This window comes from Saccopteryx bilineata, chromosome 8 (assembly GCF_036850765.1).
Source record: "Saccopteryx bilineata isolate mSacBil1 chromosome 8, mSacBil1_pri_phased_curated, whole genome shotgun sequence".
Classification (NCBI taxonomy): domain Eukaryota; kingdom Metazoa; phylum Chordata; class Mammalia; order Chiroptera; family Emballonuridae; genus Saccopteryx; species Saccopteryx bilineata.
In genome coordinates this window covers 50637377-50655628 of record NC_089497.1, presented here as the reverse complement: position 1 = coordinate 50655628, position 18252 = coordinate 50637377, and the positions used below count along the sequence as shown (strand labels likewise).

Here is an 18252-nt window from a genome sequence, read left to right as displayed (position 1 = left end):
ACAATAATTAATATGTAATACAAGAATAAATTGTGTTTTGCATACTCGCAACTATAAGTGTACTTTTGCCCACCCCTGTATAATGGTATATTATTTAGTCATAAAAAGTTGAAATATTGCCACTTGATGGTATCATGCTAAATGAAATAGGTCAGATGGAAAAGAATAAGAACCATATGGTTTTACTCATTTTTGGGATAAACAAAAAACAACAAACAAAACTCATAGGCACAAACAACAGTATGGTGGTTACTAGAGGAAAAGGGGGATGAGGGGAAGAAAGAGAGGATAAATGGAGTCAAATATATGGTGATGGGAGGAAACTACATTTTGGATGGTAACCACACAGTGGAATGTACAGATAATGGATTATAAATTCTGCATCTGAATCTTAATAATGTTATTAACAAATGTTACCCCAATAAAGTTAATTTAAAAATAAAGCAAAATAAAACCAATGTATTATGGGGTTTGTAACACATATAGAAATAAAACATATGACAATAACACTAAGAAAAGAAAAAAATAGAAGTATACTGTTATAAAGTTCTTACAGTATATGTGAGGTAGTACAATGCTAATTATATAGTTATTTATATAAGTTAAAGATAGATATAGTAAACTGTTGAGCAAACCATAAAAATTAGTTTTTAAGAATTAAAATTAAAAAATACTATGACAATAGATGAGATAAAATAGAATTACTAAAAGATACAAAATTTAAAAGGCAGGAAACAGGAGGGACAGAAAACAAATGGAACAAACAAGAAAGAAATATAAATATTTCCATTAAACCCAGCCATATGGATAATTACATTAATGTAAATGGTCTAAGCATTCCAATTAAGCGCACAAGTTACCTGTATGATAAAAACTTAGATGTTTACTGCAAAAAATCACTTTAAATATAAATTAATAGGATTGGGAAAATATAGCAACATGAAAGTACTAACTAAAAGATGATTGAAGTCGTTATTAATATTTATATAATATTAATACAAAGTATATTTCAGAACAAAAACTTTTTAGGTATACATTTGGAGAATTATGAAGAGGCCAATTCATCAAGAAAATAAAGCCAACCTAAATGTGGATTCATCTAATCATAGAGCTTGAAAATACATTGAGAAATACTGAGAATTGAAAGGAAAAAATAGACAAATTTACTATTAAGGTTGAGAATACAAAACTTCTTCTTTCAATAATTGCTAGAACAATTACAGAAAATAATGAGTAAGGATATAAAAATTTTGACATTATCAATCTCCTTGACTAAACTGAAATTTATAGACCTCTCTATCCAATATTAAAAAATAGCATTAATGAAATACTTAGGCATAAATTTAATAATATATGTATAAGTTATGTATGCTAAAATTATAAAATATGACTGAAGGAAATAAAAGAAAATTTAAATAAATAGAGATGTACCTTGATCAATGGTCAGATCATTCAATGTTGTTAATTTTCTCCAAATTGATTTACAAGGTAAAAAAGTTCCAAACAAATCCCAGCAGACATCTTTTTTGTGTAAGACATTGAAAGCATGATTCTAAAATATATATGGAAATGTAATAAATCTAGAAGAGCCAAACAGTTTTGAGAAAAAAAGAAGGTAGCTTGAGCATTTGCACTATATAATTTCAATACCTACTCTAAAGCCACTGGAAGCAAGTATACTTGTCTTGAAATAAAGATAAACATAAATATTAATGAAACAGAAGACTGTTCATAAAAATCACACTGAAATAAATGGTCAACTAATTTTTAACAAAAGTGCAATTATATATATAATATAATTTGGAGAAAAGAAAATTCTTCAATAAATGATTTTGAAACAATTGGATGTCCATCAGTAAAAAATTGAGCCTTAACTTTTTCTTTCCATCATACACAAAAATTAACTTAAAATGGATCAGGAGAAAAATAATAATGATTTGGGTTAGGCCATCACATAGGACATGAAAAGAACAAAGTTTAAAATATAAAACTGATAACCTGCATGACATTAAATTTAAATCATTTTGCTCTATTGAAAATACCATTAACAAAATGGAAAGGCAAGCCACAGACCAGAGAAAAAATTTGCAAAATAATATCTTATTTAGAATACTCAAAGCACCCTGAATAATAGTGATTAGACAACTTCATTAAATAAAGAGTAGGCAGCCTGATCAGGTGATGGCGCTGTGGATAGAGTGTCAATTTGGGATTTTGAGGACTCGGGTTTGAAACCCCGAGTTCATTGCCTTAAGCATGGACTCACCAGTTTCAGCAAGTGGTTGTGACCTTGAGTGTGGGATCACAGACATGACCCCGTGGTTGCTGACTTGAGCCCAAAGATCACTCACTGGCTTAAAGCCCAAGGTTGCTGGCTTGAGCAACGGGTCACTGGCTCAGCTGGAGCCTCCCCCAACCCCAGTCAAGGCACCTATGAGAAAGCAATCAATGAACAACTAAAGTGCGACAACTATAAATTGATGTTTCTCATCTCTCTCCCTTCCTTGTCTGTCTGTCCCTGTCTGTTCCCCGCACCCCTCTTCGCTATAAAATAAAATAAAAAAGAGTAGGAAAAATATTTTACCAAACAAGATGTACAGATGTGAAATAAGCACTTAAAAACTGCAAATCATGAGTCACCAAAATATATAAATTAAAACCACAACTGCATTTAGTTACCACTGAACCCATCAGATTGGATTATATTAAAAAGACTCACAATATCAAGTGATGACATGTATGTGGTAAAACTTAAACCCTCATACATTCCTAGTGGAAATGCAAAATAGTATAGCCTATTTATAAAACAGTTTTCCTCTTTCAAACAAATATTTATGATATGACCCAATAATTCCACTCTTATTTACCTAAGAAAATGCAAACAAATGTTATATAAAGACATGTACCTGAATGTTAATAATGGATTTATTTTAACTAGTCAAGATAAAAAACTACCCAAGTTTTCATTAAATGGTAAATGGATAAACAGTTTTATATCTACACAATAAAATATTATACAACAATGAAAAAAGAACAAGTCAGTGATACACACAACTTGGATGAATCACAAATGATTATGCTAACTGAAAAAGAAACACAAAGTAATTTATGCTTCTATTTATATAAAATTATAGTAAAGGTAAAATTATAGTGATAGAAAGAAAATTAGTATTTTTGTATTGCCAGGGCCTAAGAGGTGACAGTTAAATGCAAAGGGCACAAGGGAACCCTTTGAAGGGATAAATACATTTTTTATATCATTAGTTGATAATGATGTCATGTATACTTGTAAAACTTCTTATTGCATACTAAAATTAAGTTATATTCTATATACATTATACCCCAATAAAGTTTTTTACATCAATAAATGCTTAATTAAATTATGACAAAATGGCAGTCTAAGAGAATCACAGAACACAATCCTGAGAGAAAGAGACCAAACAATAGAGAAAAGATTTTAAAAATTGGATAGTTTGGTTAATCTACTTGAAAGATAGAATGTTATCATTGAGGGAAATAAGGTGATATATTTTCTGTCACTATCTTGGTAAGGAAACTCAAAGGAAAACAACCAACAAAGAGTACTTTCAAGATTTTGGAATTATATAATTCCTTCTTTGTTTCTTTAATTAATGAACATCTACCTTAAAGGATATTTCATATCAAAATTTGTTCTTCTAAATTATACAACAGTTGATAAACTTTTCTATTTTTAAGTATAAAATATATTTGAATATAAAAATTACTACTATTTACTTATTTAGAAAGAAAATTAAAAGTCCAGATTATAAAGTCCCTAAATATCCTATGGGGTCCTGTTCTATTTGGCATTTACAAACAATGCTAATGTTTGAATATTTATATAAATGTAAAATAAGTGAAAATCAAAAATTTAAAAAATATATTTCTATTTTGTACCTTTAATTATGTTGGTGCTTTAATATCCATCAACATGCAAAATGGAAAAATAAAACACTATTTAGAATAAAAGGGAATAATGTACTGATACATTCTATAACATGAATGAATGTCAGAAACAGTATGCTAATTTAAAGTGGGTGGATGAAAAACCACATATTAAATTAATCCATTTATGCAACAGTAAAGGCAAATCTTTAGAGACTGAAAATAAATTAGTGGTTGTCTGGGGCTAATGCTAAAAATGAGAATTGATGACAAATGAATATGAAAGTCATTGGAGAGTAAAAAACTATCCTAAAATTTTATTATGATTATGGCTTTGTACAACTCTGCAAATTTACTAAAAATAATTAAAATGTAAACTTAAATGGATAAATTTTAAGTTATACAAATTATACTAAAATAAAGTATCTTTACAATATACTTTGTATTATCATTATTTATTACTTTTTTCCAAATTTCAGATGGATGACAAATTCTTTGAAAACCACAAATTACCAAAACTGACACAAATAAAAAGAAAAAAAATCTTACTATCTCCTTATCTATTTTAAAAATTATATTTGTAACTTAAAACCTTCCCCCCCCACACACAAAATATATATATTATATATCTAGGCCGAAATGACTTTACTTGTTAATTCTGTCAAACACCTAAGAAAACAATAATATCAATCTTATGCAAATTTTTCTGAAAATAAAGGAGGTAAGAACATTTCCCAATTCATTTTATGAAGCCTAAAACCACTGATACCAAACCTGAAAACAAAAATTAAAGGTTAATATTCTCATGAAAAGAAATCTAAGCTTCCTAACAAAATATTGCCATATTGCAAATGATATAATGTACTAAGAACATGAAAAATTCCACCAAAAAGTTTTAGAGCTAATTAATGAATTCACCAAAGTAGCAATATACAAAATTAATATTCAGAAATCAGTTGCATTTTTTATGTATCAATAACATACTATCAGAAAGCAAATTTGAAAAAAATTGCATTTACAACTGCATCAAAAAGAATAAAAATACTTAGGATTAAATTTAACTAAGGATGTAACCAATCTGTACACAGAAAACTGGAAGACATTTTAAAAATGCAGATACAAATGAATGGAAAATATACTGTGATTATGGATAGAAAGAATTGATACCATTAAAATGTCCATAAGGCCTTGGCTGGGGCACATACAGAAACAGATTAATGCTTCTGTCTCCCACTTACTCCCTTCCTCTCTCTGTATTCAATAAAAATAAAAAAAAATTTCAATCTGACTTTGGATGGTGGGTATGCAACATAATTGAACGACAAGATAACCTGGACTTGTTATCTTTGAATATATGTATCCTGATTTATTGATGTCACCCCATTAAAAAAATAAAATTATTAAAAAAATAAAAAAAATGTCCATAAAACCCAAAGCAATATGTAGATTCACTGTAATCCCTATCTGAATACCAATAGTATTTTCTACAAAACTAGAATAAATAATCTACAAATTTATATGGAACTACAAAAGTCTCCAAATAGCCAAGCAATCTTTTCTTCCCCAAAGTAATTTTAAGAAAGAAAAAGTTTGAGGCATTACCCTACCTGCTATTAAACTATATTATAAGGCTACAGTAATTCAAACAGCATGGCACTGTTATAAGAACAGACACATAGATCATTAGAAGAGAATAGAGAGCCCAGAAATAAGCCCACAACTACCTGGTTAATTAATCTATTGCATCTTCAATAAATGGTGTTAAAAAATCTGGAAAGATAAATGTAAAACAATGAAACTGAGTCACTTTCTTAAACCATATGCAAGAATAAACTCAAAATGGATTAAAGATTTAATGTAAGATGTGAGACCATAAAATTCCTAGAAGAAGAGATAGTAAGTAAACTCTCCAACATCACCATTAGCGACTATACTTGGTGTTTTTGTATATATCTCCTTGGGCAAGGGAAAGAAAAGAAAAATAATAAATGGGATTATATCAAACTAAAACCTTTTTGAAAGAGAGGAAAACCATCAACAAAATGAAAAGTCAACTTATTGAATGGGAAAATATATTCACCAATAATATATCCAATAAGGTGCTCATATCCAAAATATATAAGAAACTCATACAACTTAACATCCAGCAAACAAACAACCCAATTTTAAAAAGTGGGTAGAGGACTTGAATGGACAGTTTTCCAAAGAGGACATACAGATACCCAATACACATATGTAAAGTTCCTCAGCACTACTAATCATCAGAAAAATGCAAATTAAAACCACAATGAGATATCACTTCACACCTGTAAGAATGACTATCACCAATAAATCAACAAGCAACAACTGTTGGCCAGGATGTAGTGAAAAGGGAACCCTTGTGCACTGTTGGTGTGATAGCAAATTGGTGGAGCCACTGTGGAAGACAGTATGGAGGTTCCTCAAAAAATTAGAAGTAGAACTATCATATGACCCAGGAATTCCACTGTTGGGTATTTCTCCCCTCAAATCCAAAACATTATGTTCATTGAAGCATTATTTATAAAAAAAGCCAAGATATGGAAGCAACTTAAGTGTCCATCAATAGACGGATGGATAAAGAAGTGGTACATATATACAATAGAATATTATTCAGCCATAAAAAGAATTAAATCTTACCATTTGTGACAACATAGTTGAACCTAGAGGGTATTAGGCTAAGTAAAAAAAAATCAAACAAATACCATATGATTTCAATTATATGTGGAATCTAAAATCCAAAACAAACAAACAAAAGAAAAACAAACATAGACACAGAGAATAAATCTGCTGGTTGCCAGACAGAAGAGGGGTATGGGACATGGATCTAAAACAGGGGTAGTCAACCTTTTTATACCTACCGCCCACTTTTGTATCTCTGTTAGTAGTAAAATTTTCTAACTGCCCACCAGTTCCACAGTAATGGTGATTTATAAAGTAGGAAAGTAACTTTACTTTACAAAATTTATAAAACAGTTATAACAAGTTAAAGCATATAATAATAATTACTTACCAAGTACTTTATGTCGGATTTTCGCTGTTTGGCAGAATAAATCTTTATAAGACAACTTACTATAGTTAAATCTCTTTTTATTAATATTTTGGTTGCTCTGCTACCGCCCACCATGAAAGCTGGAATGCCCACTAGTGGGCGGTAGGGACCATATTGACTACCACTGCTCTAAAAGGTGAAGGGATTAAAAAGTACAAATTGGCCCTGGCCGGTTGGCTCAGCGGTAGAGCATCGGCCTAGCGTGCGGAGGACCCGGGTTCGATTCCCGGCCAGGGCACACAGGAGAAGCGCCCATTTGCTTCTCCACCCCTCCGCTGCGCTTTCCTCTCTGTCTCTCTCTTCCCCTCCTGCAGCCAAGGCTCCATTGGAGCAAAGATGGCCCGGGCGCTGGGGATGGCTCTGTGGCCTCTGCCTCAGGCGCTAGAGTGGCTCTGGTCGCAACATGGCGATGCCAGGATGGGCAGAGCATCACCCCCTGGTGGGCAGAGCGTCACCCCATGGTGGGCGTGCCGGGTGAATCCCGGTCGGGCGCATGCGGGAGTCTGTCTGTCTCTCCCTGTTTCCAGCTTCAGAAAAATGAGAGAGAAAAAAAAAAGTACAAATTGCCAGTTAAAAACATCATGGGGGCCCTGAGCAACAGAGTAATGGCCCCAGTTGGACAGAGCATTGCCTGGTAGGGGGCTTGCTGGGTGGATCTCGGTTGGGACGCATGTGGGAGTCTGTCTCTCTGCCTCCTTGCCTCTCACTTAAAAAACAAACACAAACAAAAAACATCATTGGGATGCAAAGTATAGCACAGACAATATAGTCAATAATACTGTGCCTGACCAGGTGGTAGCACAGTGAATAGAGCTTTGACCTGGGACACTGAGGACCAGGTTGAAAATCCCAAGGTTGCTGGCTTGAGCGTGGGCTCATCTGGCTTGAGCTCGGGCTCCACTAGCTTGAGCACATGTGAGCGTGGGACCCCAAGGCCACTGGCTTGAGCCCAAGGTGACTGGCTTGAGCAAGGGGTAACTGGCTCGGCTGGAGCCCTTCAGTCAAGGCATGTATGAGAAAACAATTAATGAACAACTAAAGTGCCACAACTATGAGTTGATACTTCTCATCTCTCTCCCTTCCTGTTTTTCCCTGTCTGTCCCCTCTCTCTCTTGCTTATATACAATATAATGTATATTATATATATAAATAACTATGTATGGTGTTAGATGGGTAATAGACTTGAGGTGATCACTGTAAGTTATAGAAATGTCTAATCACTATATTTAACACCTGAATATAATATTTAATATCAACTGTAATTAAAAATAATTTAAAAACAATATGAGAATAATCTTTTAAAAAGATGATAAAGGCGGCCCTGGCCGGTTGGCTCAGTGGTAGAGCGTCAGCCTGGTGCACAGGAGTCCCGGGTTCGATTCCCAACTAGGGCACACAGGAGAAGTGCCCATCTGCTTCTCCACCCCTCCCCCTCTCCTTCCTCTCTGTCTCTCTCTTCCCCTCCCGCAGCCAAGGCTCCATTGGAGCAAAGTTGGCCCGGGCGCTGAGGATGGCTCTGTGGCCTCTGCTGCAGGAGCTAGAATGGCTCTGGTTGCAACAGAGCAATGCCCCAGATGGGCAGAGCATTGCCCCCTGTGGGGCATGCCGGGTGGATCTCGGTCGGGTGCATGCGGAAGCCTGTCTGACTGCCTCCCCGTTTCCAACTTCAGAAAAATACAAAAAAAAAAAAAAAAAAAAAAAAAAAAAAAAGATGATAAAGGCATCTCCTTCTCTTCTCCAGAGAAGGTCTGCTTATACTCCAGAATAAAGATGTGGACTCTCTCCAGATGGATAGGCAGGTCACCAGGAGACCTATTTTCATAACTTTTGAAACTTAGAGTTCTTCTCTTGCAATATCCACTGCATATGCAGGTACCATTGGTTTCTCAACATGCTCCCTGGTGGGACTGAGGCTCAGGGAACTGATGTAAGATACTGCTCTAGCTGCTGTTTTTGCTGTCAATAATAAACTATCATTTTCTCTTACCCAAGGACAGTTTTCAGTCAAGATATATACATACAAAAGTGTGGTGAGCAACTAGCTTGAAAGAGGCAAATAATCTGAGACCCTGCACAGTTTCTTACTTAACATTTGCCCCTTGGTAAATTCTTCAAAAGAGTAGAACAATCAGTAATCACGAGAAAATTGGGCTACTCAGCTAAACTTGATTAAATTATCCTTGGGACCTCTTAGCTTAGACTTAGGCCAACTAGGATATTGGACAGCAAGTAGTTTCCAAAGATTTTTAAAATAATAATTGTGGGCCCTGGCCGGTTGGCTCAGCGGTAGAGCGTCGGCCTGGCATGCGGGGGACCCGGGTTCGATTCCCGGCCAGGGCACATAGGAGAAGCGCCCATTTGCTTCTCCACCCCCCCTCCTTCCTCTCTGTCTCTCTCTTCCCCTCCCGCAGCCAAGGCTCCATTGGAGCAAAGATGGCCCGGGCGGTGGGGATGGCTCCTTGGCCTCTGCCCCAGGTGCTAGAGTGGCTCTGGTCCCAGCAAAGCGACGCCCCAGAGGGGCAGAGCATCGCCCCCTGGTGGGCAGAGCATCGCCCCTGGTGGGCGTGCCGGGTGGATCCCGGTCGGGCGCATGCGGGAGTCTGTCTGACTGTCTCTCCCCGTTTCCAGCTTCAGAAAAATACAAAAAACAAACAAACAAACAAAAACAAAACAAAACAAAATAATAATTGTGATTGTCCTTCTCTTTCTCTCTTTCATTAACATTTAATATTTATGTAGTTAAATGTTGTCATAAAGCCATTATCCTGTGGCACTATTAAACTTAAAATCTGCTTTATAAAAAGGCTGAGGCACTCATGGTCAATCTGCTTGAGGGCTGAGTTAGACCAAAAAGGTGGAATTAATTAATTATAACAAGAAAGAAATGGTATAGACCTGATATAGCTCTGTTGGAAGTATTCCCAAATAATGATAAACATAACACAAAAATGTCATATATATATCACAAATTAAACAACTCAGGTATCCTGAAAAAGCCAGAAATACCAAACCTAGTTTAGTTGATGATTTATAAAGCTCCCCAAGAGCAAATACCCTGACTGGTCTCATTACATCTTTCTTACAAATGAAAGAAAAACACTAATTTCTCTATTTAGAAAGTTACTATGATTTTTATTTCTCTGCTTTTTTTCTTTTTCTCATATATAAATTCTGCTTCTGTATTTGTTAGATAAGATCAATTATTGCTTTACTTTGTATTTAAGTAAATAGCGTGGTAATAATTAACTACATCTTCAAGTTATGTCTAGCCCTGGCATACCCAACTACCTTGTGTTGTTTCTCTAGATCCTAAATAAAAAATCCATTAATTAAAAACTCCTCAAATTATCCTATCTTGAATATGTCATATGTATCCTACTTTGAACCTAAAAGATACATTTTATGTGTATTAATACATTTAATCCTCAACAACATTTTATTCTCATTTTACAGAAAAGGAAACAAAGCACAGAAATGTAAGTAACTTCTCTAATATATCCAACAGCTAGAAAGAAAAATTAGGATTTGTATCCCAAAAAATCTGACTCTGGCATTCAAAATAAAACAAAAGGAAAAAAATACAAATAAAAAATATAAATGTAGAAGTATATAAACAAAAATGTATAAGTGTAATAACATCCTAACAACTTGTTAATAACATTAAAAATGAAAATACTGTCACAAGTTTGACATCAAGAAAGAACAAGTAATCATAATTCATATTTAAATTATTATTTTCCTATAGCATTTTTTTTTTTTTTACCATTTTTCCTTTTGCATTTATTGGAGTGACACAGGTTAACAAAAGTATACAAGTTTCAGGTGCAGAATTCCACAGTACACTATATTGTGTTCACCACCCCAAGTCAAGTCTCCTTCCATCACTGTTTATCCTCCCATACCCTCCCTCCACCTCTCCCCACTGCTCCTCCCTCTGGCAAGCACCACACTCACTGTTGACCATGTCCATGAGTTTTAATACCATTTTTTATCTAATAAAAATCCAAGTAAGGGCTTCTTTTCATATTAGAACCTTACTTAAGTATTTTAAAAGAAATATATAAATAGATTGAACTTATTAGATAAATAATACAAATCAGAAAGAATGTTTAGCTACTTACATTCCATATGCTGAGCTTACAGCAAGACTAGTAATCTGTTGGGGGGGTTCGCCATCCACCCATACTAACTGAATAACAAGTTCTGCTTGATATCCTGGAGGCATCCGCACTGGTCGTGTCTTAACACTAGAAAAAAAAAGAAAAGGTAGTTCTAGTATACAGTTTAATAAGTATGCTCATGCTAATCTGCATAATTTACAGAGAATCTTTCTACAGAAATACTCGATACCAGGAATTAAAGGCAGTAGGCAGGTGGACAATGTCTTCTAGCTTTCTCAAAATACAACGAGCCACTGTGACTGCATAGCTTTTTCTTTAAGTAGCTGTTCAGTCAGTCAGGTCCAGAACTTCAACTGGTCTTCATCACTTCCTTTTTTCTTTTGAGAATAGTATTTTTAATTATTTCTATTATTTATTTTTTTATGAATTTCTTTTTATTCAGTGAGAGGTGGGGAGGCAGAGACTGATTCCCACATGCACCCCAACTGGGATCCACCTGGCAAGCCACTACCAGGCGAGGCTCTGCCGGCTGGGCCACTGCTCCGCTGCTTGGCAACTGAGCAATTTTAGAAACTGAGGTGAGGCCATAGAACCATCCTCTGTGACCGGTGCCAACTTTGCTTGAGCCATTCAAGCCATTGCTGTGGGAGGGGAAAAGAGAGAGAGAGAGAGAGAGAGATTGGGGGGAGAGGTGGAGAAGCAAATGGTCACTTCTCCTATGTGCCCTGACTGAGAATCAAACCCAGGACTTCCACATGCTGGGCCAATGCTTTACCACTGAGCCAACTGGCCAGGGCCTCTTATGAAATATTTATTACATATTTTTAAGATATAATTCATAAAACTAAAAGAAATAACCATTAATCCTACCACCCAACATTTCAACATATCCAAAACCTGAATTTCTGTTCTTTCTGAATTTGCTCCACCTGAACCCTTCTCTATTCTAGTTGATATCAACCCCATCTTTCTAGTTACTCAGTTAGAAAACTTAAAATCATTATTGACAAATATCTTTCTTTCATACCTCACATCCAATCAATTATCAAATGCTGATGGTGTTGCCTTAAAAATATACTAAGGACCCTGGTCAGGTGTCTCAGTGGATAAAGCATCCACCCAGAGTGCCGGAGTGCAGGTTTGACCTAGTCAGGGCATGTATGAGAAGCAATCAGTGACTATACAACTAAGTGGAACTACTAAGTGGAATGAGTTGATGCTTCTCTCTCTTTCCCATTCCCTCTCTCTTTCTCTCTCTCTCAAGTCAATGGAAAAATGAACACACACACACACACACACACACATTCAGAATATGACCCCTTTTTACTTCTCTACTGCTACTATCCTATTTATAGGTGACAAATAAAATACTGGATATCCATTTAAGTCTGGATTTCAAATAAATAATAAACTGGCTTGTTTTTTTTTACTGTATGTATGTCCCATGCAATATTTGGAATATACTGAAACTAAAAATGTTTATTATTTATCTGAATTTCAGATTTAAATTGCTATATATATTTTTACTGCTAAATCTACAAGCCCTAAACATCATCTCTAATTAGGTGCAAACATTCTCCTTACTAGTCTCCTGGCTTCTACTTTTTTTCTCCCATTTCAAAAATCCATTTTCAACATAGCCATCAAAGTGATCAATTTAAAGTTTATATCTGATGTCACATCTCTCTTCAAAACTCTATAATGACTCCCCATTTAATTAGGAATAAAAGCCCCAGGTCATTACAATGGCTCTCTATGGCATAACTGACTTCATCTTCTACTACCCTCGCGGCTAACCTTGCTCCCTTTGTTCTAGCTATACTGACTTCCTTATATGCCAGGCACTTGAAGGCCTTTGCTCTAGCTCTTCCTTCTGCCTGGAACACTAGTCCACCATACATTATTCCGCTAACTTCCTTATATACTTTTTGTGTAAATCTTACTCTTTTAGTGAGGCCTAGGATGACCTCCTACTCTACACACTAGGAAGCACAAAGGCAAAAACATTAAAAATCAGTATTTGCACAAATATATGTATGTTGATAAGTACTGTAATATTGCTAAAAATGAAGAGTTGGCTTGTTGAAATGCTTATTTATCTGTTAATGTATATGGTAATCTAAATCCAGCAAAGGAAAAATGACTTAGGGATCGATGTCAACATATAATTTATTAAATCATAGATTATATGCAATTCAAAAACCACTTGTAGTATAATGTAATTCATAGAATAATATTCTTAGATCAGTTCTGCTGCTTGGTTTTTAAGACCTTATATACATAACATAGGACTGTACTAATTTTTATACTTTGGTTCTCTTGATTATCCTTAAGATTGTTTATATTACTTCTCAAGTCAACATTATTTTATTATGCTTCAATATTGTTATTGCTTACTTAATCTCCACTACCAAATTTCTGTTGCTTTCACTGTTTTTTCCTTTTATCCCTATCTTTTAATTTTTAAAAAGAATTTTGTTTCTGAAATCTTATTTTTAAATGTTCAAGTGTTTTCATAAGAAATGAGGAAACTAGTTATCGACGTTCCTATCATAGAAGATTTAGATATTTCATATGATGCTCATAGAAATTCTTAGCTTAGGCTCAATTCTCCAACTAGCTGTGGCTAGTTCCAAAACTAGCCTTAATTCTCCAACAGCTTCACCTCCCCCACCCCAAAGGTTATGTTTTGATGATAAAGAAGCAATGAGTAGTAATTTAAAGAAACTGCATTCTTTTATATTTGATTATTGAAAACCATAAAAATAATTAAGATAAATATTACTATGGCTTGACTAACTTTAAATTTTCTTTGATTATGACACTAAATTTTGTTTAGCTATACTGAGAAAACATAGTTTACTACCAAATAGCAACAGTTAAAAAAAAGAAAGTATTCTTACAGTAGGTAGTAAACTTGGTTTCTTTTCAATTCCAAGAAAGCTGAAGAAATTCCCTTAACATACTTTTTCATTTTGGAAATATAAACGTGGCCATGTTTCTGCCCTAAGAAAACTTTTCTCATTTTATCAAAGCCATATTTTCTTTAGGACCCTTTTGGGAAGGATATATGTGAATTAGTAAGTAAAGGATGAAAATACTGTGCACTCTTTGGGATGTTCAAAGGAAATACCAGAGGGCCCTATGATGGATTGTAGATCACTTGACAACAACTTAATGAGAGAAGAATGATTTTATTTGGCACAGTTTTAAAGAATTATACGATTAATATGTTAAATTGTTTTAAAATTTAGTAGCAACCCTTACTTGAGGCATGGGATACTGTCCTTCGTTACTCCTTCACTAGCCACAGTGTTAGTGCTCCCGGAAAGACTCCTTGAAGAAGGAAGCTGAGATGAAAGATCTGGGAATGGAGGACTTGTTTCTGGTTCTGGAGTAATAATATCTTCAACATCATACTGAAGTCGTACTTCTAATGACTAAAAAAAAAAATCAAGTTTAAATAAATCTAAGTCATGATAATAAATAATCATACTAAAATAGATGATAATTTTCAGTAATTATATTTTCTGATTAAGTTCGATTTCAATTTATAGTAAAGCTGAGCTATTCCAAACTGAATTAAATAGTGAATTATATAAAATATTAAGTGGTAGTCACAAAGAATGAAAAATACTTTTTAATTCTTCAGAATTATGAGAAAAATACCTAGCAGTGAAGATAATTTTTTATGTAATAAAGATTCCTTAAAACTTGACCTGTGGTGGTGCAGTGTATAAAGTGTTGACTTGGAATGCTGAGGTTGTTGGTTAGAGACCCCGGGCTTGTGCAGTTGGGGCACATAGTTGATGCTTCTGTTCCTCCCCTCTCCACCCCCCTAAAATCAATAAATAAAACCTTTAAAAATTTTAAAAATATTCTTTAACATAAAGTATAAATTACAATTCCATATATGAAAAAGATAAAAATTGGTCATGTTTACTCCAGTGGAAGAGATTAAAATGGATATAAGTGTGTGTTTATAAATTGTTATTTGTAAAGGTTTTTTAGTTTTAAAAAAGTTTCCTTCAATTCTGACTTTAACTCAGTAATAATTTTTCAATATAAATTCCATATTTCTTTTTGTTTCTTTTATTAGATTAGCTCTTCCTTGTTTAATTTCATTAGCTTAGTCAGAGTTGCTTAATGATACACATGATAATTTATATTAAAATCCAAAACGTTTTTATAACTAAAAATGTTTTTAAATTAAATACTTTATTATTGCACTTAATGCTTTATTAAAATTGATTTTGTAACAAACATTTGCTTTATAATGTAAAAATCAGTATTTTTGAGATTGAAACAATTGTTACACAATGTCATTATGAGGTGGTGAATATAGCAATATTACCAAAATGCTTGTCATAATTATCTTTAAACTATAAAAAACCTCTAGTGACAATAACAATTATTAATTACTGGGTGCTTACTACATTTAGATACTATGTTAATGACTTTATATAATCATCATAAGATCTGTATAGAACTGGCATTTCTTTCTAGTTTATTACTACCTTCCATTTTATTTACACAGGGAATTATATAGGTGGTGAGATTAAGCCTTACCCAGATCTACGACTGACTAATGGAGCCTTCTGACTTGCTCAGTCACACAGGTATTCTCTCTGGTATAACCAGAATTAAAACCTAGGCTTATCCAGCTTCAAAGCCTTGGATTTTAAGTAATATACTTTAAAAGGTCAATTTTTGCCTTGGCCAGGTATCTTCCTCCCTATATGACAAGGTTGTGCATTTGATCCCTGGTCAGGGCACATATGATAATCAATCAATGTATGTATAAACAAGTGTCTCAACAAATCAATATTTCACTCTCTCTACCACCCTCTCTAAAATCAATTAAAATTTTTTAAAGGCTAATTCAACAAATATACTATAAAAGAGTAATATTTTCGTTTTTGAGGTAAAAAAGTTATTTACATTCATGTCTTAAGCAGATAATCTTCAGTAGGCCTTTAGGAGATTATCTCTATTTTCTGATAAAATGGTAAAATGGACTGGATAGAGAAAGAGACCATTATCTACAGATGCATTTATTTATTTATTTATGTGAAAATAAATTATTTTACCTCTAGTAATAAAGAGCTTTCCTAGTTCCTATATTTCCCATCTGGTCTCTCATCTCTCTCTCTCTCTCTCTCTCTCTCTCTTTTTCTTTTATTAAGTGAGAGGCGGGAAGGGAGACAGACTCCTGCATGCACCAGGACCAGGATCCACCAGGGAAGCCCTCTACGGGGAGATGCTCTGCCCATGTGGGGCCACTGCTTCATTACTCAGCAACCTGACATGAGCCATCCTCAGCACCCCAGTTTAGCCATGGCTGCAGGAGGGGAAGAGAAAGAGAAAAGAGAGAGAGAGAGAGAGAGAGAGAGAGAGAGGGAAGGGGGAGGGGTGTAGAAGCGGAGGGTCACTTCTCTTGTGTGCCCTGACCCGGAATTGAACCTGGGGCTTCCACACACTGGGTGACGCTCTACTGCTGAGCCAATCAGCTATCATTCTCGAGATGGTTTCTTTACTCCAGTGAAGCCAGTATTCTTACAGTCTGCTCAGGCCAGTTTCTATGCCTTTGCTTGGCCCAGTGGTTCTCAAACTTTAGCTGTATCAGAATTACTTGGAAAGCTGGGCCTCACTCCCCCCACCGAGGAAGTTTCTGATTCCATAGATCAGAGGTGAAGCCTGAGAATTTGCATTTCTAACAAGTTCCCAGGTGATGTTGATGTTGTTAGTCTAAGAACCACACCACACTGAGAACCACTGGCTTATTTATAGGTGCCTTCATTTAGATTAATTTATTCAATTAGAACATTATTTTAAATAATTAAATTATTTCATTAGTTTAAAAATTAAGATTAGATAAGTCAACCTCCTAATTATTTCCACTGTATTTAAAATGTTGTTATATCATTAAAGAAAGTCATTAAAAATAATCTTGTCATTGAGACATACTCATATATGTTTATTAATTGATAAAAAGACAAACTTTAAAAAAGTTAATAAAGATATAGAACTAAGCCTGCACTAATTGGCATTTATACATAAAATAAATCAATAAAAAATCTATATAAAATCTATAGGAATAATTTATCCTATTTAATAATACCAAGTTTCTATAGGTACTGTTTTGTCATTTTAAGCCAAACTTCTGTTATACTATGCAAACTGAAAATACTATGAATTGAATTATTGCACACAGAACTGCAGTCTTAGTGGATTAAAACTATACCAAGTACTAACCAAAATCTATAACTTCTTTCTTTTAAATAAGTGTGAAAGTTAAATTTTAAATGACTTACCACTATTTCTGTAGTAATTTCATGTCTGCTGAATTTATAAATTATGACATAGGCAGAGACTCCTGAAACACAGAATATTCTGCTCTCTGGACACCAGTACATCATCTGAACAGCATATGGATCTTCCTCTACAATTTCACATGTTTGTTTCCCTTCTCCTATCTTCTGTTTTTCAAACACTTTTGAAGTTTTTAACTTGTACAACATCTGTAAAGTTACTATGAGATATCAAAGCACAATTACCTTCTAATTGTAACTTAAATGTTTTTTTTCAACACATTTGTAAAACAACAAAAGTAAAACTCAAATAGACAAAATAAATTACATTTAAATTAGTAAGCATTTAATGTCATTCTCTCTTATCAGTACATTTTAAATGAAGGGAGAAAACAGGAAAAAAAATAAACATTTATTGAATATACATCATATATGAAGGAATATGTTGGTTGTTTATATGCATTGTCTCATGTTGTCCTCAGAAAAAGTACCATGAAGTATTTTTATCCTCATTTATTTGGCAAAAATGTTGGAGTACAGAAAGTTGACAATGAAATACTGAACCTAATTCTCCTCAGAGAGACCGCTCAATTCTTTTTCCCTTTGATTACTGGGTGAGAGGTTGGTGTTATTTTTTGAGGGTTTACTCAACAAATTTTTAGACATTTCTTCAGATGAGAAACATTTGTTAGCAATACTGGAGATCCAATAATCTAATTATTTTAGACAGAATCTTTTCTGAATAGCTTAGTGTTAGGAAAGGGTCAGTTATACTTTTAAGAAATTCTGGATTTGTGAATTTCAGAAATATTTATTTGGGGAAATATTTTTTCTGTTTCTATTC

At 34.1% G+C, this 18252-nt stretch overlaps 1 protein-coding gene across 4 annotated transcripts in view; it reads right to left on the bottom strand.

The window, feature by feature from the left end:
• The window catches only part of STXBP5L (syntaxin binding protein 5L), a 374922-nt gene that overhangs the window by 154037 nt on the left and 202633 nt on the right, over positions 1-18252 (bottom strand). For all 4 annotated transcript variants that reach the window (XM_066240760.1, XM_066240762.1, XM_066240761.1 and 1 more), the window contains exons 16-18: positions 17412-17629; positions 14365-14537; positions 11098-11223 (exon numbers count right to left, since the gene is read on the bottom strand). In XM_066240760.1, the coding sequence (XP_066096857.1) occupies positions 11098-11223; positions 14365-14537; positions 17412-17629 (517 nt within the window). The remainder of the gene's footprint in view (positions 1-11097; positions 11224-14364; positions 14538-17411; positions 17630-18252) is intronic.